General features: G+C 29.8%; 1 protein-coding gene across 1 annotated transcript; it reads left to right on the top strand.

Annotated features, from left to right (window-relative positions):
- Positions 1-21,235: 21,235 nt before the first annotated feature.
- On the top strand, positions 21,236-23,832 carry LOC107869772 (polygalacturonase). The gene is made up of 4 exons (XM_016716213.2): positions 21,236-21,767; positions 21,878-22,167; positions 22,865-23,090; positions 23,355-23,832. The coding sequence occupies exons 1-4, from the start codon at positions 21,333-21,335 to the stop codon at positions 23,580-23,582; spliced, it is 1,179 nt and encodes a 392-aa protein (XP_016571699.1). The 5' UTR covers positions 21,236-21,332; the 3' UTR covers positions 23,583-23,832.
- Positions 23,833-24,078: the final 246 nt, after the last annotated feature.

A 24,078-nucleotide genomic window follows, 5' to 3' on the forward strand; every position in this document is an offset into this window, starting at 1 on the left:
ATCTGAACATAAACTGAATACTAAATTGGAAACTGCGGGAGCTAACATTAACCAATATGTCCCAATCTGAGCTAATCGGGGTCCAACTTGTAATCCCAGTTGAAAGGGTATCAGTACCATGCCATGGGTACCAGCACTAGTTGTCATGGATCCACCAAACTAATGTCCCAAAGGATTAGGTTGTCATGCCTCTACTGATGGGGGACCGCTTAGGTACTGCTACTAACGGCTCATGCTTAACTGATGGGGGAGCCTCCATCTCTATGTTCACTCAGTGCTTAGTATTACTCCTAACTGAACTGACACTGAGTCATATACTGAAATGATATGCTAAATCATAGTACTCTGAATATATGAAACACGCATAATCTGAAGAAACTCATGAATATATATGATGCACGTTAAAACACCTAGTTAGGTGTTCATAACCCACCAGCTCTGACTAATGAAATTGAACAAGATAGAATTTCACCGACCATGATAAAATGATTTTTCAATTGTAAATCAACAACTCAAAATTCTAAAAAAATGAGGAATGTCCTATTCTTGTACTTGGTAAATCACTAATATTAGGGAAAACACATACTCAAGGTCATACACATAAACTGAGGAGAACTAAAATATTCATATTTGACTTGGAACCTAATTAAAGGAAAGAGGAATTATGTTTGTAATTTAGAGAGTTTTTAGGATTCAGTAGGTGAAAGGGACCCACTAATGAAATCCCATATACCTAAGAGTGGGAGCCATAAAGAAGTTAGTTTGGAACTTGAACTTTCTTTTGATGAACCCTAGCTTGCTCTGAAGAATAACATAATCACTTTATTTTTACTAATAGAAGTGGTTTTGGGATTTATGAAGTGTTATGGTAACTTAGTCCCTCAATAACTTATGTTGGAGTGCCTCAGCGATATGAGTTTGGGGTTAAAAAGATGGGAATTTAGTAAAAGTTCCCTTTTAAAAACATGCAGGAATTCTGGTTCCAGTCATTTTAACTTATCCTATGACTTATCACGGCTGGTCACGAGTCCTTGTCTAAGTCGTAACCTGAGGTCCTGGGATCTGGGGTACTTTTTTCTATGGCTATGAGTCCCCTTCTAATGACTCGTTACGACTGAATACGAGACGTTAGGCAGAGTCGTAGTCTAAGACTCTATTTTTTTGATTCTTTACTATTCAGGTAATGGGTCCACACAATGACTTGTAATGTCTGATAATGAACCGTGTACTGGACTCGCTACCACTGGACTGGGTTTTTTGCTATACACTATTTTGATAACGATTCCATCCTATAGACTCGTAGGGTGGATTCGCTATCACTGGGTTAAAGCTAAGGATCCTTACTATTATGAAGAAGACTCTTTGTAACAACTCATTACGTTTGGTAACGGGTCGTCACGTGAATTGTAGCCACTGACAGCTGACAGATACTTAAGCAAATTATTTTTCATAACTCTTTGCCATGATATCAAATTAATGCGAGACTTGTGGCATTAAACAACTAACTTAATGGACTATATTCTGGGGGGTCTAGAGCTTGAAAACTTGGGATATTACAAGATATCCCCCTTAAGATCATTCGTCCCCAAATGAAACTAACTAAGTTGAAGCATGTGGGGAAAACTGAGGTTTTGCACTAAAAACTTACAAGCTGAAACATGAGTAAATATATGAATTAGAGAGATGATGCATGGGCTGAAATGAACTCATGAATGTATGCTATAATATGAGGGTTTAGCTGGATGGATTGAGAAAGAAATGATAGAATTAATTAATCAAGGAAACTATAAACTCGAGTTAAAATTTTATTCGAAGAGAAAAGATAGGGGTACTTGGCTCGTATATCAGCCTTTTCTTCCTAAGTAGCTCCCTCAACTGACTGATTCCTCCAAAAAAATATTACCAAGGCAACCTCTTTATTTCTCAACCTTCGAATTTGATGGTCAAGGATCTAAACTGGAACCTCTTCATAAGAGAGGATACTTTCCATACCAATCTTTTTAATTGGTAGTATTGATTCTAGGTCTCCAATGCACTTTTTCAACAAGGAGACGTGAAATATTGGGTGCAAAAACGCTAACTCTGCAAGCACCTCTAACTCATAGAATACCTTCCCATGATGGCTAAAGATCTTGTGAGGACCAATATAACAGGGACTGAGCTTCCCGTTTTTACCAAACCTCTTGACCCCTTTCATGGGTGAAATCCTCAAATAGATAAAGTCACCAACCTCAACTCAAACTCCCTTCTTCTCACACCTGCATAGGATTTTTGACAGCTCTAGGCTATTTTCAGCCTCTCTCAAATCAATTGAACCTTTTTCATTGACTCATTTACTGAATCTGGACTTATCAAAGTGACTTCTCCAACCTCGAACCAACCAATAGGGGACTTACACTGTCTACCATAGAGAGTCGAAAATGGAGCCATCTGGATACTGAAGTGATAACTTTTATTTTAAGAAAATTCAATCAAAGGTAAGTGATCATCCTAAATAACCTTGAAATCAATTACACACTTTCTCAACATTTTCTCTAATTTCTGAAGGGTCCTTTCTGCCTAACCATCTATCTGTGGGCAAAAAGTTGTACTGAGATGAACTTGTGTACCAAGACTTTTTTTAAAAGTCTTCCAAAAATGGGTGGTGAACTGGGTACCTCTGTCTGAAATAATGGTGATAGGGACTCTATTTAACTTTACCAACTCCCTCAGATATAGTTTAGCATAATTTTTTACTGAGTCTAAAGTATTAACTATTAATAAATAGGCTGAATTGGTCATCTGATCCATAATTATTCAAATAGAATCATGTTGATAACGAGTATGAGGTAATCCTCTAACAAAGTCCATATTCACCACATCCCACTTCCAAGTAGGGATGCTGAATTCCTGAAGAGTACCACTAGGCCTTTGGTGCTCATCCTTAACCTGTTAACAATTTAGACATTTAGCCACAAATTTTGCAATATCTTTCTTCATACCATTCCACCAATAGACTTTCCAAAAATTATGATACATCTTAGTGGCTCCTGCGTGAATAGAATATTGGGAACCATAAGCTTCTACTAACATCCGCTACCTTAGATCATCTGCATCTAGAACAAACAGCCTACCCTAACTATAAAGAACACCATCACCCCTTGGGAAAAAACGTCAACCTTCTGGTCCTGAACTACCTCTTTAACTTAAGAAACATGGGATCACTATCTTGCTTTACTTTCACCTCAGTAACCCATAAATATACCAAACCATTCTGAACCCATACGCTACCCTCGGCCAAATCAACCAACCGAACACCCAATCTAGAAAGTTGATGAACCTCATAAACTAAATTCTTCTTTTTATTTTTAACGTGGGCAACACTCCCTATTGAAAATTTACTAAGTGAATATGCTACAACATTGTCCTTTCCCGGGTGATACAACACACTCTATCATAATCCTTCAATAATTCTAGCTACCTCTTTTGATAAAAATTTAGGTCTTTCTGGCTGAAATTGTATTACAGGCTCTTATGGTTAATAAATACATCAACATGGACCCTATAAAGATAATACCTCCAATTTTTAAGGCAAAAATAACTATTTCTAACACAAGATCATAGAGTGGGTAGTTCTTCTTATGAGGTTTGAGATATCTAGAGGCATATGCTATAACTCTGCCTTGTTGTATCAATACGCAACCCAGGCTAACTCTGGAAGCATCATAATACACTATGAAATCATCTGAACCCTCTGGTAGAGTCAAAGCTGGAGCAAAAGTGAGTCAAGTCTTTAAGTCCTGAAAACTCCTTTCAAAAGAATCAAATCATTGAAATTTGACCTTCTTCTGAGTCAGTATGGACATGGGGGAAGTAATAGTACCTCAACAAATCATTTGTAGTAACCAGCTAGAACCAGGAAGCTCCTGATATTTGATAGAGAGATGGGTTAAGTCAAGTTTCTTACTGCCTTGGTCTTTTGGGGATCAACTTAAATGCCATCGCCGGAAATAATATGACCAAAGAAAGCTACTAATTTCAACTAGAATTCACACTTACTGAACTTAGCAAATAACTGGTGATGCGTCTATAAAATAATCCTTAAATGGTTTGTGTGCCCACCCTCACTATGAGAATAGACGAGAATGTCGTCTATGAAGACCATGATTAATATGTCCAAGTACTGATGAACACCATGTTTATCAAGTTCATAATCATTTCTTAGTCTAAAAGATATAACAACAAATTTGAAGTGAACATATCGAGTTTTAAAGGTTGTCTTTGGAATGTCACACTCTCTAACTCTAAGTTGATAATAGTAGGATCTGATGTCTATCTTAGAAAAATAATTTGCACCCTGAATTTGGTCGAACAAGTCATTAATCCTGGGGATGGGATATTTGTTCTTAATTATGGCTTTGTTCAACTGATGGTAGTTGATGCACATTTTAAGAGAACTATCTTTTTTACGCACGAGAAGGACTGTATAATACCACAAATTTTGGTCAATATAAGATTTTTAAAATTTTATCCTCACTGCTCAAAATAAGACTCTCCATATGAGTGGTTGGGAGCTTTGAAGGGTCTTAAGAACTCTCATAGCCTGGCCAGTGTGTTGGACTGGAGTTTCTACTATGATAACAACTAGGGGATATGAGTTGTAAGGACTCAAAATGAGTCATATGGTGTCTTCTGTAGGCTAACCAGTGTGATGCCCAATTGTTTCTACTTTGACAATGACCGTACCATGAGAGTCGTTATGACTGAGTATGAGTCATATGGTACAACTCATATCCAAGTTAGTTGGTGATCATGGACACTCTCTAGAAAATGAGTGGGACCTTACGAGTTGTAAGGTGAACATTTGAGTCGTTAGGTCACTCGTAGCGACTAGGCAACCAATTTTTAGTCTTTTCATTAAGGGTTTTCTGGTTAATTCCCTTTTTCTCTTACTTAGACCCCATGACCATAAAACACTCAAGGGGCTAATTTCTTATTCATAACATAATAAAAAACACTCTAAACTCTCCAAGTTCAAGATACTTAGTGTTGTCAAGAAGTTGGTTATCTAAGGGCTTAAGGGTTAATTTCTCTTCATAAATCGTGGTATTCCAGGTATGTTACTCTTCCTCAATTTTCAATTTTGAATGCTAAGTCAATGAAAATTAATAATCAATCAAAATATAATGATAGAACAAGATATGATATTAAAATACTACTAATAGTACTGAGAAAAGTATAGATGCACTAAGAAATAAAGGTAAAAATCAATGTTTCCATTGGCATTTCATCGGAGGAGATAATGCAAGGCTCATCTTATCTAGTCAGAGTGGCATCGTCGGCTAAATCTGATCGGGGTTTGTTGTTATCGATTTTGCTCTGTGTTTTTGTTGTTCTATTGTCATCATTAATGATTGTTCTCTATAGGTTGTTATCTAGTGCTGTGGTGGTGGCTAGAAGACAGTAATGGTGAGAGTCCCCCTCAGTAAATGGGTGAAAGGGTCAGTGGGGGTAGTTTAGCATTATTAGAGTTATGTTGTTGCAGGTAGTTTATTTGTTAAACAACACTGTGATTGGTGGAATAGTGATGTGAATAAACCAAGTGAGGTGGTGTTTTTGTTTGAGTTGGACAGAGGTATTAAAGTGATGGGGTTTCATCGGTAATGGAGGAATGGAGAGAAAAAGAAATGAAGATGGAGAGAGTGATATTGTATGGTGTTTTCTTCATTGGAAAAGTGGTTGGTTTGGTAGTTTGTAGGCTGCTTGATGGTGAAGTTGATTAGAACAGTGGTTGTGTGGTGGTGGTGAGTCACCGGAAAAAATATTGAAAAAAGAAAATCATTTGAGTGATTTTTTTTTACCAAATTTAGATATTTCCACCACCCGTAATAGTGAAGAGACCGGATTAGTCTTATCGAGAAAATAAAATCACTTAAGTGCAAAACCATGCTCTAATAACCTTAATTCTGAAAAATAATATGCTATTCAAAATCATGAGTTATCCAAAACAATAACTATTTGATCTTATCTGAAGCTATAGATATTAAACTTAGCTGTGCAAAATTATCTTCTTCGTCTTATATGAATTAATGGATTGAGATAAAAATAAATTAACAAATATCTTTAGTGAAAATAAGAATATGATTTGAGTTAAATAATTGAAGATTTAACAAAACTCAAACAACATTCATTTATAGAATGACTGTGTAAAAAATCAGTGATGGTCAATTATTAAATTAAAATAGTAATAGTTTGATAAATATCCTAAAATTTTCAAAAATAGAGTAATTATCAATAACATGCGTTAAAATTGTACTAAACATGTAAAAACTAATTTTATGCTTTAACAAATAAGTAGGACAATTAAAAATATCGGGCCAAAAGTAAGTATCAACAATGCCTATTGAGTACAAGTGGATTATACTCATTCCTATTTTCTATCCCCTTTTGGTGCAGATTGTGAAACAAGTATTATCCACAGACAATGGCCATGCATATTTAGAGTTATTGAAGCCATGGTGAGCTCCTCTTCAGAGCTTGTTTTGGCTCCATCTACCTACTTATGTCTTTATTTTATTTCATAGACAGATACTTTATGTTATAGCATTTTGATTTCTGTTTGGAGACCTGTGTATTAAATGATCCTAATTCTTGAAACTTTTGAGATGTATTTTTAGATATTGAGTCGATATTGTTGTTGATTTTACTTTATTCTAAAGTATTGACTTTTTATTTGATTATTTCTCTCTTATATTTTTTTATTCACTCTTGAGTTGGGTTTATCTAACAATGCAGGATGGAGGTAGGTGCCATCATGATCTTAGAATTTTTATTTCATGACAGGTGTACCATGTAAGACCAACTAATATCCCAATAGATCCAACCCACAAGTATATTATTGATATATAAGGGAACCCATACCCATCTATATGTATGAGTGTAAAATCAACACTTAATCATCAATACAGTTAATCATCTTACAAGAATAGTCTTATTGCTACCTTGATCACTACAACACATTTTGTATATTATATGAGTAAGTAAATAGTCCAACATATGTAAAAGAATGCGTATAAATTACAAAATAAAATTCATACATACATACTAAGGGAACTAATGCTTGCCGAATAGTCATGACCTTCAACAGACCAACTCCGTTCATGTACCATACCGACGTGGTACCCGACCCTTCGAACATAAAAAAAAGTAATTCATACCGATATTGCATTCAATCATCTCAATATCATAACAACATGAAATGCAATCAATATCACATCGAGATATATCACAGTACACCAACAACTCAAGTACAAAAACTATGGTCAATAAGACTTAGGCAATTTCATACCATATATCTCATGTATACAATAATGTCAACCAAGCTTACCCATCACAAGTATGCCTGAAAGTCTATTCACAAATACTCAACTTACGAATAAGCATAAAGTCTAAATTAAGTTTACAACAACAATAAACATACCTAAGTCCATTAATCACCAAATCCTGTTTAATGCATACCAAGTTAAGTATGACTTATCATAATATAACGATTCTCACGTATAATAATACCATGAGGTTCATCATTGTCACTTTATTGACCAATTTATCGCGCATTCATTATTATAAGACCTTACAAGCTTATCTTTACCTACTTACTCTGTCCTCACTTCCTTCTAACACTTTTATAAAATGACCCCTTAGACATTTTGAGTCATGACACCACATTCCTTTATTATGACCAAACCTTAATAAGTACTGGTGTAGTGAAAATCACATGATTCTGACACATATGTATCAATCTCACCCCTCATCTAGGTAATTAGGCAATTCTCATAACTATGCAATCACGTCCTTACCCTATCATCACTCAACTAACCTAATTCACATAGCAATTCATCAAGCTTATTAAATAATTACATGAACCCTTCAATGAAACTCACATATAAGACATTAGCAAATTAAGCATTTTTTTGTGTGCAATTTTCATATTATTATCCATCCAAACTCCTTGACCCTAGGCATAAACATGCACTCTCCCATAAAAACTATATCCTTATATTTTACCTTACCATAATCTACTATTCTTAAACCTTAACCTACCTCGACGCCGAGCTGCTATATGTCAAGCTTGTCAAGCAGTGTTCTTTGATCTCGGGGTAAGAATTTGATGAAGGAATCATAAGGAAGAGATGGGAATCGAGCACTTGAGAGCCTTGCCTCTCCGTTCTAGTAGTTTTTGGCTTAGAATTAGCCATAAGGAATTTTAGGAGGAGTAAACTATGTTAGAGCAAAAACTGAAAAAAAAAAAAAAAAAAGGTTTAAACCCCGCCAGAGCTACTACCTAGGCACCGCTACAGTGGCCTAGGACTCGCTACGTCAGTCCTGTTGTAGCGCCCAAGTGATCACTATAGCGACCCTTAGGCCATAAGCCTGCCCCCTTTTTTTTTTGTTCCCAAAATTTTTCATCGTGCACCACCCCTCGACTCAACCTTGACTTGATATAGAATTTGGATTCGAGTATTTTTAGTCGCGAAAAGTTAATAACGACGGGACAGGTCATTACATGTCTGTTCATATTCATACAAAGTTAAAAGTGATAATTTAAAATAGGGATAATTACATAACTTAGCCAATATTGACTCCTAATTACCTTATTTAGCCTAGTTTCAATTAATTACAATTCATAAGCTTCTCTTGCCTATTAATTTTTCATAATTACAATTCATAGTCTCTCTCATGTATTTTTTTTCTCTACTTTTTATCACTTTCTTTTTTTTTTTACTTTTTCAGTTTTTTCCTTCTTCTTTTTCTTTTCCTTTATTTTCATTTTCTCTTTCTTTTCTTTTTTTCAATTTTTTCGTTTTCTTTTTTTTCTCCTTTTTTTGTTTTTCTCTATTTTCTAATACTCTTTTTTTTTCAGTTTTTTCTTTATTTTTTCTTTTCCTTTTTTTTGTTTTCTCTTTCTTCTTCCTTTTTTTTTCAATTTTTTCTTTTTCGTTGTCTTTTTTTCATTTTGTCTTTCCTTTTTTTTTCTTTTCCTTTTTTTGTTTTCTCTTTCTTTTCTTTTTTAAATTTTTTTGTTTTCTTTTTTTTTTCTTTTGTATTTTTTCTTTTTCTTTTTTTCCTCTTCTTATTTTTCTCCTTTTTTTGTTTTTTTTTTCTCTATTTTCTATTACTTTTTATTTTTAGTTTTTTTCTTCATTTTTTATTTTTCTTTTTTGTTTTCTCTTTCTTCTTTATTTTTTTCATTATTTTATTTTTCATTGTCATTTTTTTTCTTTTTCTTCTTTTCTTTTTTATTTTTTATCCTTTTTTTCTTCTCTCTATTTTCTATTACTCTCCTTTTTTATATATATATATTTTTCTCACATTTTTTCTCCTTTTTTTTCATTTTTTTCTTCTTTTTATTTGTGTGAACTAGAAAATATAAATACAAGTGTGGACTATAAAATATAAATACAGAGGTGAATTATAACATACAAATACAAGTGAGAACTATAAAATACAAATACAAATGTAAACTATAACATATAGATACAAGTGTGAAATATCATTTGTATTTTTTAATTATTGAAAAGGACGATTGATTTTTTTTTTACGAATATTTATTTGTATTTATTTATATGAGTTATATTTATTATAAATACAATTCAAATTTTTATCAAAATAAAATATGTATTTGTATTTTTAAAATCATTAACTTCATTTGTTTGTAATTGTATTTGTATCAAGTGATATTTATTTATTTACAAATACGAATAAGAATTTTGATATACAAATATAAAATGGTACATTTGTATCAAATGATACATTGCATATTTATATATTTTAGAATCAAGAAAATACAATTAATGCATTTACTTGTTTGTATACAAATATAAATGATAAACTATACATAATCACGGCTAAATAAAACATGCAATCAACTTACAAATACAAATACAAATACAAAATAATTCTTTAAAAATAAAAAGACATCGACAAAAATAGAATACAAATACAAATATAATCTAAATATGCAAATATAATAAAATCATAATGCAAATATAATCCAATATAATACACAGTCAATTATAAAATACAAATACAAAATAGTTCTTTAAAATACAAGTGTGAATTATATAAAATATAAATGATGGTGCGAACTAAAAATACAAGTGCGAACTATAAAATATAAATATAAACGCAAACTATAAAATACAAATACAAGCACGAACTTTAAAATATAAACACAAATATAGTTGTATCAATGAATACAAAAATATAAATGACGGTGTGACTACAAATAGATAAACAATTATGGTATTGACGTTATCATCAATGACTTGTGCTCGAGTAGTTATATTTTTTAAAAATACAAAAAATATAAAATAGAACAAAAAAATGATAAAGAAAATATGTATAAAAAAAATAAAAAATAAAAAGAAAGAGAGATAGAAGAGAGAAACAAAAAAACGAAAAAAATAAAAATAGGAAAAATTTGAAAAAAGAAGAAGAAAAAACGAGAAAAACACGAAAAAGAAGAAATATAAAAAAAATAAAAAGAAAAAAAATAGTATTTTTGGCAAGACTAAATATGTAGTGTATTTATATTTTTATAAATACAGACCATTAAGTAAAAATGAATACAACGGCTGTGAATCGAATACACAAACTAAATGGTACTGTACTTATATTTTATGTGAATATAGACTATTGATAAAATCGAATACAGCGGGAGTAAATTGAATACATCGGTTATAAATGATAATTATATAAAATATGACTATGAAAGGTGAGTTTTTCAGTAAAATGTAGCTATTTTGAATGATCCCCAATATGCAACAAAGATCTTGATCTAGGGTGGATTCTAGTTATAAAATTTCTCGAAAAAAAAGTTCAAATGTATCATTCAACTTGCAACTGTTGTTTAAAATTGCTCCCAAGTAGGACCTCCGATGGGATTAGGGGTACAAACGAGACTTTTGCCTCATGACGAGTGAACTATTAGGTCAAAAATTTAGCATTTAAGGTCAAGAGTATGACCTAGTGCTTAATGAAATGTGAAGAAAATTATTTAATCTCAGGTTCAAATTTTAATTTTATATATATATATACATATATATATACTAGTGTAATCGCACGTGCCTCACACGTGTAACATTTGATTAGTAAAAAATAAATGATTTTGTATATTGTGGAGATTTTTGGTGAAATGTAAAAATTTCAAATTACTTTTCAAAGATGTTTCACACTTTAATATAATAACGTAAACATAAGCATATATTTTAATGTAAGCACATATATACCGCGCCTAATCTGCACCCCCCTACAAATGGTATCAGAGTCTATGCTGTTTAAAGTTACGGAAGTAGTATATATTTGGATTTATTTTATTAAATTATTAATTATGACTGACTTATTTGATAAAACTAAATTTAGATATTCCCCAAATTATTATTTAGATGAATAAAGTACAAAAATTACCAAGATATAAAGAATTAAAGCAAATAATATCTAAAAAACATAAAGAATTAAAAATAAGGATAGAAAGACTACAATATAACATAATTGCTGGAGTTAGTAAAAACTCAATAAATGCATAAAAAGAAGAAATATCAAATTTTGAATCGACAATAGATAGTCTAGAATATACATACCAACAAGATCTATTAGCAATTAAATAAAAAATAAACAAAAAAGAATTTATAATAGATGAAAAAATATATGAAAACCATGAAGGATTAAAAATAAAAATAGTATTTTCTAATCTAGGAAGAAGATATAAGAAAATAGGTGAACATTTATATTTAATGTTATAAAAATAAGAATTAAAATTAGAAGATAAATTGACAGCTATGGTAAGAATAGAAAAAAAAAATGAAGAAATAGAAAGAAAAAAGGAAATAGAAAAAACAAAACAACAAACTACAGAAGAAATACGAAAAATAAAAAAAATTAAAAATAGTAGGATTGCTGAATTAGAAAGAGAACTACAAATGCTAAAAGATTTGTATGAAAAGAGACAGAAAGAAAAAAAAGAAAAAGATAAAGAACAAAAATTATTAAATGAGATAAATCAATTTAAAGAAAAATTAGAAATAAGCAATAAAGAAATAGAAACCAGGGAAGTAGAAATAAATACAATAGATGTTAAAGAAACAGATAATTATGATTCGGAAGATAATGAAACATATACAGAAATTTTAACAAATACAAAAAATTTAGATATCAATGAAAAACAAGAAGTAATTAATGAAGAAAACTTAGAAAATAGAAACACAGAAATAAATACTCTTGATAAAAAAGAAGATGAAAATATAATACCTAGAACATCAGAAATAAGAAAACCTATATATTATAAGAATAAGTTTAAAAGATATAATCTAAAAGATGAATATGATAAATGGACACCAAAACAAATAGTTAATAAAAATTATAACTTTTTAGACTTAGATTGTGTAATAGATACAGAAAAAACAATACAATTATGGATAGGATATATGACCAAACAATTATTAGATAATAATATAAACGTAACAGATGCACCAGAATATATAGAAAGAACACTAATAGGAACAGTGAAATTATGGTTTTCAAATTTAACTGAAAATAGCAAGAAGGTATTAAGAACTGATAAACCAACAGAAGGAACATCATCAACAACTACAACTAAATTAACACCTATAGAATTATTTAAAAAATATGAAATAGCTATAAAAGACGATTTTAGCAGCATGACAACAACAGAAGAAGAAAAAAATGAAGAGAGATACAAATAGGAATTTAATGTTAAAATTAGCAATATGTAATATGTGTTACATAGATGAGTATACTTGCGCATTTAAAGAATATTATTATAAAAGAACATATAATACAGAAGAAAGTAAAGAAATAAGAAAATTATATTTTAATAAATTACCTGAACCATTTAGTTCAAAAATAATAAAAAGTTGGGATGAAGCAAAAATAGTAGATACTTTAGGAGCAAGAATAAAATTTTTACAACAATGGTATAGAAACCTATGTGAAAAATATAGAGAAGAAATAAGAATGAAAAAAAACTTAATAAGAAATTTAGCATGTTGCAAAGATAAAATAGCACCTCAATTTGGATGCAAAGAAAGATATTTTAAGAAAAGAAAAAGACATAAGAAATATAAGAAATATAAAAAATCAAAATATAAATAAAAGAAATCAAGAAAAAGATATTATGTAAAAAATTATAAACATAAAAGATCATATAGGAAAAAGAAATCTATAAAAGAATGTACTTGTTATAATTGCGAAAAATGAAGGACATTTAGCTAGAGATTGTAAATTACCTAAAAACCCAAAAAATAAACAAATATCAGAAATAAAAATAAAAAATACAGAATATATGCAGATAGATTATATAGATTACGAATTAGAAAGTGAAGACAGTAAATATGAAATTTCAGAGAATGAAATAGATAATGAAATAGATAGTGAATTAGATGAATTAAATGACTAAAGAAGATATAAAAATAATAACAAAGGAAGAATATTTAAGTGAAGAAGGAACAAATCAAAAAATAATATTTGATAGTCATATATTTGATGAAATAAAAGGAAAATAATTAGATTTAAGTGTAGAAAAAATATTTAAAATACCAATAATAAAAAACATATTTAGTAAAAGAATAGAAGAATACTACGTAGTAATCCAAAAAGAACATGTAATAGATTGTAGATATGCAAAAGGTAAAGCTAGTATACCACTAGTAACAAAAAAGATAATTAATAAAGAAATAATCGATGTACAAATTAGAGACCCAATAAAATACGTACACCTAGGAGGTACAAAGATGTTAATAAAAGCATGTTTCAGAGAAGGAATAGATACACTAATAGAATTATACCTAGCAGATGACGGAATTATAAAACCTATAGAAAAAAGTATAATAACTGTCATAAAAGGAAATTTAATATACCAAAAATTTAAATTTATAATAAGTGAAAATGATTCAGTAGCAATAACAGATAAAAATATAGATAAATCATTAGTATTAGATTGGAAAATATCAGAAATAGAACTAACCCCAGGAAGTAAAATATTTACAGCAAGATGTAAAAATCTATATGTATTAACAACAAAACATAAAATAACGGGAAAAAATAAAATTAACAAAATACAAATAGAAAGTCCTTTCGTACAATTAGTAAAACAATTGATAATAATGATTATAGTTATAGAGACATAGATATAGAAGAAAATTTAGAAATAATAAATGATAGAATAAGCACAACAAAAAGAATAGCTTATGAAAAACCAGAATCATTAAGTTCATCAAAAAGAACAAGTTATGAAACAAGTTCAACAACTAATTTAAACCAATATTACATAACAAGAACAATAAATGAAAAAGAATATTTAATACTCTTAAATATAAGACAAGAAGAAAATTATATAGCAAGATATCTAATAAAAAATAAGGAAATAAAATCTGACAATAATATATGCCCAAATCTACTAAGAAGCTTAATAAACACTAAAAATATAGTAGAAAAATAAATAACAATAGGAGTTAGAAAAATAAAAATAGAATTTGAAATAAAGGAAGAAATGCAAAAAGCAGACATAATATTAGGAATAAAATGGCTAGAACAAGTAAAACCATATAATATAGAGCATACACAATTAACTATAACATATAATAGAGAGAAATTATTCTTAAGAAGAGCTTTAACGTGATATGAAAATATATGTGTTAATGAAGATAGTAGTAGAAGGGTATTACAGTAGATACGATACGCCTATGATAGATACAGGAGCAGAAGCTAATTTATGTAGATATAATTGTTTACCAAAAAGTAAATGGGATAAATTAAAGACACTAATAATAGTTAAAGAATTTAATAACGAAGGAAGCTTAATTACTTATAAAGCTAAGAATGTAAAAACACAAGTATGGGATAAAATATTAACAATAGAAGAAATCTATAATTATGAGCTAACATCAAAAGATATACTTTTAGGAATGCCATTTTTAGATAAATTATACCCACATATAATAACTAGAACGGATTGGTGGTTTACAACCCCATGTAAACAGAAAGTAAGAGCAAAAAAAGTTACTAATAAAATAAGAAAGAAAACTGATTGGATAGAAGGAAGTGAAAAAATTACACAAAAATTAGAAAATATAAAAAATACTGAAGATACAATAGAATTGGTCGTATTTTCAATAAATAAAAAGGAAATAACTATATTTTCAATAAGTAAGATAGAAATAATTAAGAAAAATTAGAACAATTATATAGTGAAGATCCATTAAAAGGATAGGAAAAACATAAAACCACTATAAAAATTGAATTAATATATAAAAATAGCATAATAACTCAAAAACCATTAACATATAATTTTGACGATTTAAAAGAATTTAAAATGCACATAGAAGAATTATTAGAAAAACAATACATACAAAAAAGTAATAGTAAACATAATAGCCCAGCATTTATAGTAAATAAACATAGTGAACAAAAAAGTGGAAAAAGTAGAATGGTTATTGATTATAGAAATTTAAATGCAAAAACTATGACATATAATTACCCAATACCAAATAAGATACTAAAAATAAGACAAATACAAGGATATAATTACTTTAGTAAATTTGATTGTAAATCAGGATTTTACCATTTAAAGTTAGAAGAAGAATCTAAGGAATTAACCGCATTTACGGTACCACAAGGATTTTATGAATGGAATGTACTACCATTTGGATATAAAAATGCACCAGGTAGATATCAACATTTTATGGATAGTTATTTTAAACTATTGCCTAATTGTCTAGTATATATAGATGATATACTATTGTATACAAAGACCAAAGAAGAACATTTAAAATTATTAGAACAATTTATGGATATAATAGAAAAATCGGGAATAAGTTTAAGTGAAAATAAAGTTGAAATTATAAAAAATCAGATAGAATTTTTAGGAATACAAATAGATAAAAGTGAAGTAAAAATGCCACAACATATAGTACAAAAAATAATAAATTCAATAGAAGAATTAGATACAAAAAAGAAATTACAATCATTTTTAGGATTAGTAAACCAAGTAAGAGAATATATACCAAAATTAGCAGAAAATCTAAAGCCCTTACAGAAAAAAATAAAAAAGGATGTAGAATATAATTATAACGAAGAAGATAAAAAACAAGTTCAGAAAATAAAAATACTTTGTAAAGAATTACCAAAATTACAATTTCCAGATGAAAATAGAAAATTTATATATATAGTAGAAGCAGATGCTAGTGAATGTAGTTATGGATGAGTACTTAAATATAGATATGAAGAAGAAAAATTAGAACACCATTGTAGATACTACTCAGGTACGTTTAATGAAACAGAAATAAAATGGGAAATAAATAGAAAAAAATTATGCTCATTATATAAATGTTTATTAGCATTTGAGCCATATATTGTATATAACAAGTTTATTGTACGAACAGATAATACACGGGTACATTGGTGGCTAACAAAGAAAATACAAAATTCAGTTACAACAAAAGAGATTCGGAGAATAGTCTTGAATATATTAAATTTCACATTTATAATTGAAGTAATTAGTACTAACAAAAATGTTAGTGCAAATTACATATCAAGACAAAGCTACACAGACTGATATAATAGAAGAGGATACTCTAGAAAAGATATTCAACACCCTAACTACGCTTTCAATGAAAGTGGACAGTATGGGTAATGAAATAGAAAAGCTAAAGACTAATGAAGTTAAACTGAAGTGTATAGCTACAAATCAACTAACTCAGCAGTGTGCAGAGCTATGTCGATCGGAAGACATTAAAATTCCAGAGATAGAAGGAGACGTTGGGACACTCCATAAAACCTATAACATTTATCAATCTACTTCTGCAGGTACAAGCAAAGGAGTTAGGAAAAACACAAATATGAACCTAAACAGGCTATTTGATAAACCATTTATTCCAAATACACCAAAAGATCCTATGTTCATACCCCCACAAATTACCACATATCGAGATAGTTTAAACCAAGACAAAAAGACCTACAACTATACAACCCGAACATACATAAAAAATATTTACAAAATACAAACCTTCTTAAATACCAACCCCAGAGCTATAAACATCCAAGAAGCACATACGAATTATATAACCCAAAAGCTAACCGGATACAATAAGCTAATTGTTTTACCCAAAACCAAACCAAGTCTAGTTAAAACCTGTTACGAATATGGACTACTTAGTACAATATATACCCAAGATGGAAATGAAATATCCAATATATCGGAAATATATGATTCATTTAACATTTTTAAAAGAATAACCAAAGGTAACCTATTTTTTATAAAATTTTACACGGCACCAGCAGAGATATTGTATGATGAAGTTAAATCACCTATACAAGTTGTAAAAATAGGAATGACCCGAGATATAATTATACCAGAAGGTATTATTCCACAACCAGAAATACCTAGAATTGAGATACCAAATTTTTATGCAAATAAGAGAATTATCGGACTATCCATAATTCTTCAAGAGTTAGTAAACACTTATCGCAACAGAAATCCCATATGGAGTTATTATTCAAGAGGTAATGTAATAGTATACTCAAATTCAAAGGAACTACGAGAAGCAGATATGGAAGACGTTAGGCAATGGATCTTGACTTTACTCAATCCAAAGAAAAAACCTATCGCCAGAGCCATTAGAAAAAAATTTATTTCGGAAGAATTATTAACCAGATATTACAAGTTAATTGGACATAAATATCTAGATCATCAATGTTCAAAATGTAATGGAGAAGATAATATTGTCCCAGAAGTTCAACTGGAATAGAAGAAGATAAAAGCGACAGCTGAAAGATGCAAGATATGAACCAATAATGGAGATACAGAGCAATAAAAAGAAGATAAATACGGATAAAGAAAGAAGACAAAGAAAGTAATTCAAGGAGAAAAATAAATATGGAGGATTTAAAATAGCTAGATAGCTTTACGTAAATAACATGTAACTAGCCTTAGGCTTTTTGACCTTTCTTAGTCTTTTTTGGCAAGTAGTGCCATTATTAGATTAGACATTAGCTTTAGGACTTTGTACAAACGTTTTTCTTATTTTTGTAAAGTAGCTGACAGATGTAAAGAAAAACAGTATACGCATTTTCATTTCTAAGAATATAAATAAATGAGCACTTGCTCAGATGAAGGCAAGCCTTCATACATTGAAGAAAAAAATCTCTTGTCCACAACAAAAATTTTGCTTATTTATTAAAAAATAGGTATATTTTAATGGAAAAATCTATGGAGGAACAAAGCTTAGAATTATCAAAACTACTAGAACATATATATTCATTTACTATTATGAATAGCTAAATTCATAAATTCCTAATAATCATGATATGATAAAATAAGTTCATGTTAGTTGCTTTATAGTAGAATTATTCGAAAAATAGCATGTTAAGAAGTTTATTAGCAAAGTAGAAAAGGAGAAAAATCCCTAAGAACTATGTCATCCTAAAGGTGAAATCGGTGAGGCAAGAAGGCCGTGATAGAGGAGTAACCAAAGTAGAGGCGATGTTTAAGGAAAAAGTATCCAGATTACCATGCTAATAGTGATCGAAGAATATGTTATTTAAGAATAATCTAGTATATAGTAATCTAAGGTGATCATATTTTGTTATGTGCATGATTGAAGGGAATATTTTGAAAATAGCAATTTTATGAAAAATGGATAGTTATTTATCTGGCGAAATGGTAGATAAATTTAAAATACTTATTTTATATGTACTTAAGGATATAGAAATAGTGGATATAAGAAAAATTATATTGGAAAAAATATTTGATAGATATTTTATGACTAGAATTAATTATATACCACACTTACCGAACTACTTTTATAAATACTTACATGCCAAACCCATACACTAACTATGATAAATTATGTATATTTAGAATTTTGGAAAAAAGATACGAGAAACATATAATTAGTAGAAAAACAAATAAAAATAAATTTAGACAAATACATGAAAACTAAAGATGTAAAATATATAGAATTCCTTAATGAAAATATTTAAGAATTACTTAGACAAACAACTGAAAAATATTATGAAAAAACATTTAATCCAGCCTAAATGACAGATGATATTAAAAATACTTGTTTTATATATACTTAGAGATATAGAAATTATATACATAAACAAAATAATATGGAAAAAATTACAAGATTATGAAGAGGAAGAATTATTAAACAGTATAGAAAACTTACGCATATATTATGAACAACAATATTATTTAGATTCAGATGGATATTATACAGACTAAAAATGTCAGGATATATTAAGAAAATTAGAGCAAACCAAGAAGACCTACATAAAGAAATTAATTATAGAAAACAAATTAGAGAAATAATGGAAAATCTAATAGAAAAATTAAAATGGATAGACGAAACCTTAAAAAATCTAGAAAAAAGCAAAGATAAAAGTTTAGATAGTTTAAAAAATTCATTAAAAAGAGAACAAGAAGAAATAGTTAGTAGCATAAATAACCTCAAACAAGATATTAAATATAGTACAAATAGAATAGATTATTATACATTTACTTTAGAATAAAATGATAAACTATGAATATCTAAAATATTGGAAACAAGAAATAGAAGAAATAAGATTAACAGAAAACCTTATAAAAACAAATTTAATTGAATACTTTAAAACAAAAGATATAAAATATTTAGAATATTTTAAAAATAATATAGAAGATTTACAAAAACTAAGAGAAAAAATTAAAGAATATTATAGCAAAACATTTAATCAACTACCATTTAATCACCCCCAAAATATGGATATCAGTAAAATTGAATATATTAATAAAATATATGAAAATAAAAAATACAAGAACGAAGAAAAACAGTTAATGAATATTACTACAAAGAATTTAACAATTACATAAATTAATGGATACATCTTACGAAAAGAATAAATCATTAAAAGAAATCGAAACCCAACTATATAGTTTATACCTAGAATACAAAAGGTTACATAATACTAACGAGGATCCTAAAATACTAGATAATTTAATTACGATAGTATCTAATCTAGAATATGAATTAATAAAACATCTTAAGTCAAAAAGATAAAAATGAAAATTATTCCAATCAATAATATTTACAAAATACATTATATAAAAATAAATACATAAGTATTTATTATCTAGTAAATTTATCACACCAAATTTGCACCTCTACAAATCAAAGCCTATGTTGTCTAAATGAACTAATTCGTTATAGTATAATCGAGTTCAAACCGAGCTGACACAACTTCAAAAGATGCAAGAAACAAACAAGATGGTAGACAAAATGCGAACCAACTTATCACATGGTTACCGTACATATCATAACATGGATATGATGTAGATTACACATTTCACCTTTCCTTAAACCATTGCGCATTATATGCCGCCTATTATTATAAGAGACGTTTCTAAAGTCAAATACCCTCCAAAGTCCAAACCACCCTAATCTCATACTCCCAACGTTCTATTTTATCCGTCCTAAATTTTTTAATTTAGTGTCCCATTTTATTTATCCTTTTTAACTTATCAAGACAAGATAATTTTTTTTCATATTTTATCCTTTGCATTAATTTCTTTTTTTTTTTAAATTAAAATGTAAACATCATTTAATAGGGATATTATGGTAAACTAGCCATGTTATTTACTATTTTTCTTAATAGCTGTGACATCCCAATTTGAGACGAATAAAGTGGGACGGAGTGAGTACTAAAATATAAACACCATTAATTACACAATTTATAACTTTGGGATCAGGACAATATTGCAATCCTAATTAAACGATCATTAATTACACAATTTATAACTTTGGGATCAGGACAATATTCCCATATTTCAACTTTAAACTTCTAAACCATCTATTCATTTATAACTTTCTATATTCCTGTGATTAGCACATCTTGCTAACAGTGCCTATTCCATTAAATTTGTAGAAACTGGCCACTTACAGGTTGTTGTACTCAACTGAAGCATTTCTTGCGTTCTTCATGGATCTATAATCAGAAAGAATTCTTGTTTAATCCCATGATCATTCCTGTTCCTTTTTTAATTCCTTGTTTTTGACTTTGTTAATAAAACATGCACATGCATACTCCTGGAATCCATGGTTCATGTCCGTATGTACCTGACGTGGGCTTAGAATTTAAGCTACTTTCGAAATCTGCATCCGAGCTAAGGAAAAACCAAATTATCTATTGTCATGTAGACAAAAATAAATTGTCATATGGACACCCTATGAATAACTATAAATAGGCACCTGGACAATCTTTATATTTTCACTATAACGACCATTAAACAGACAGTCAGAATGGCGAATTTCAAAACCATGACACATACTAGTGTTTCTTTGTTGTTCTTATTGTGTTTATTATGTCCTTGTTTAGCCTACAATGTGGTTAGTTTCGGGGCTAGGGGAGATGGCTGGACAGACTCAACCTCGGCTTTTCTTCGCGCTTGGTCTGCTGCCTGCCGTTCTACTAGCCAACCCAATGTGTATGTTCCAAGGGGAACATATTTGGTAAGGACGTTGAATTTATATGGTCCTTGCCAGAGACGAATGGAATTCCGAATAGATGGTACGCTTGTTGCTCCAGCGAATTATAACGCAATTGGTAATTCTGAGTTCTGGATTATGTTTTATAAGGTAAGTGGTCTTTCAGTTTATGGAGGAACTATTAACGCTAAAGGACATGGTTATTGGTCTTGTCGAAAGGGTGGAAAGTCTTGTCCACAAGGAGCTAGGGTACGTATCCTCTCTTCGTTCCAATTTTAAAAATCTGTTACTTCTTAGTTATTTTTCTCTTTAATGTATCATTAATTCTGATGTGTATAATATAAATCTATATATTGCAGTCAATACAATTTATGTGGTGTAATAATGTACTGCTGAAGGGCTTGACATCGCTCCACAGTCAACGAGTACATGTAGGGATTGGTTACAGCAGCAATGTGAGAGTTGAAAAGGTGAAGATAACAGCCCCAAGTGGAAGCCCAAACACTGATGGCATTCATGTGCAGAACTCAAGGGGGATTACTATTTATGGCAGCATTATCCAGACTGGAGATGACTGCATATCCATTGGCCCTGGCTCTATGAACATGTGGATTGAACAAATTGGATGCGGACCTGGACATGGCATCAGGTAAAATTATGCAACAAAATTATTACTTTAGAAAATATAAGGTTTTGGGATTTCTGTACTTTCTCTCCTTCCAATAGTTGGGCTAACACAGGTTCTTGATACTCCAACAAAAAAAAAAACACTTTTTGAGGATCATATATAACTCAGAAAAGAACTTAAAATCTCTCAAATCTTAAAATGTTTACCCTTTAGTTGTAACAAAGTATAGTGTGGCCAAGTCAGGTGGTCCTTTAGAATCCGTATACTTAATTTTTAGAAGATTTGCCAATTTGAGTTATCACTTATGTATATGAGTCTAATCATAGAATCTTCTGGTATTATGTTAACTCATCTATGAAATTTTATCGTTAAATAGGAGATACATCAATTTCACAGAATAAGTACAAATTCTAGACATAGAACATGACAAGTCAAATGTATTGTGGTACAGTCTTGAACTCAAACTCATAAAGTTCTAATCCTACATCCGTCTCAGGTGAATTTATTCGATAACATGATCTAAAAGTTTAAAGTGGAAGATATCTAGAGGAGATGAATTTATCTATCAATATTGAGATTATTACAATTTCAATACTACAATTTATTAGTAATCCAACAGTCACAATTGCTGTATAAATATGATGTGTTTGTGATAGTCCAATTCTGAAATTTGTTATTTCCAAATATATCATCTTGATTGTTTGTTTTACTCTTGCAGCATAGGAAGTTTGGGAAGTAGTAACAATGAAGCAGGAGTTGCGAACATAACAGTAACAAATTCGGTTTTCACAAAGACGCAGAATGGCGTTAGAATAAAGTCATGGGCAAGACCAAGTGGTGGCTATGCTAGAAATCTCATGTTCACTAACCTTATTATGAGAAATGTTGGGTACCCCATACTCATTGACCAAAACTATTGTCCTCATAATAATTGCCCCCGGCAGGTATATATTATTGACTCATCTCACAACAAATTGTAACTAACTTGTTTCATCTCCAAATACTTTTAAGCAATGAAACAATCAATTTGTAAGAACACAAGCACAATGTATGTAAAATATTATTAGCACACAATTATATTGTTACTTCTTTCTAAATTATTCAATTACAAAGCAAATAAAGAATAATTAGTTAATATTACCAGTCATGTCATTTTGTTTTTTGTCGGAACTTAATTAGAGTTGCTATTTATTGTGGCATGAATGCAGAATTCAGGAGTAAAGGTGAGTCAAGTAACATACAAGAATGTGAAAGGGACATCATCCACACAGCAAGCAATAAAATTTGACTGCAGTTACTCAAATCCATGTACGGGAATCAGATTGCAAGACATAAAGCTTACTCATAATGATCGCTTCAGAAGGCCAGCAGTATCATACTGTAGAAATGCAAGGGGCAGACGTGGAGGCACAGTCATTCCAAGGAGTTGCTTCTAAAACAATACAGATCGAAAATGAACTTCTTGTATGTACTTTTCTTATTCAGTTGAATGTGCAAGTCCAATGCATCTCCAGTCCTCACATCTCCCTGAAAAAGAAAAGAATACAGAACTTTTCTTCTTTGAATGTCATTTTTCTTATATAAAATTATCGATGTGTAGACTTTGTGATGAATTAGAGTTCAAAGTGTATGCTGTTCTCATTCTGGAATATATATACCTTAGAGCAGTCTATTAGATGTTTTTACTCTATCGAACCACAATTACATATATACTTTGCACTTCCAAAAGTAGTTTTAGACTACTTTTTTTTCCCCAAAAACCAATCACCCAAGTTATCAACCAGAGGTGTTGGGGGGTTTGTGTCACGACCTGAACTAGGGCCTGGCCATGACAGACATCCCGAACCATGAAGGCCGGGCGTCCTACTCTAACTGGTAATCATGCACAACATTCACATAATAAAAGAAGATGCGGAAATATAATCTGATACA

The sequence above is a fragment of the Capsicum annuum genome, chromosome 4, assembly GCF_002878395.1.
Source record: "Capsicum annuum cultivar UCD-10X-F1 chromosome 4, UCD10Xv1.1, whole genome shotgun sequence".
NCBI lineage: Eukaryota > Viridiplantae > Streptophyta > Magnoliopsida > Solanales > Solanaceae > Capsicum > Capsicum annuum.

What these genes read in the sequence shown, in the direction of transcription:
- LOC107869772 (XM_016716213.2), top strand. Translation starts at nt 21,333, where the DNA reads ATGGCGAATTTCAAAACCATGACACATACTAGTGTTTCTTTGTTGTTC. An exon ending in CTTGTCCACAAGGAGCTAGG is followed by an intron (nt 21,768 to 21,877) that starts GTACGTATCCTC and finishes TATATATTGCAG; the next exon opens with TCAATACAATTTATGTGGTG. An exon ending in GGACCTGGACATGGCATCAG is followed by an intron (nt 22,168 to 22,864) that starts GTAAAATTATGC and finishes TTACTCTTGCAG; the next exon opens with CATAGGAAGTTTGGGAAGTA.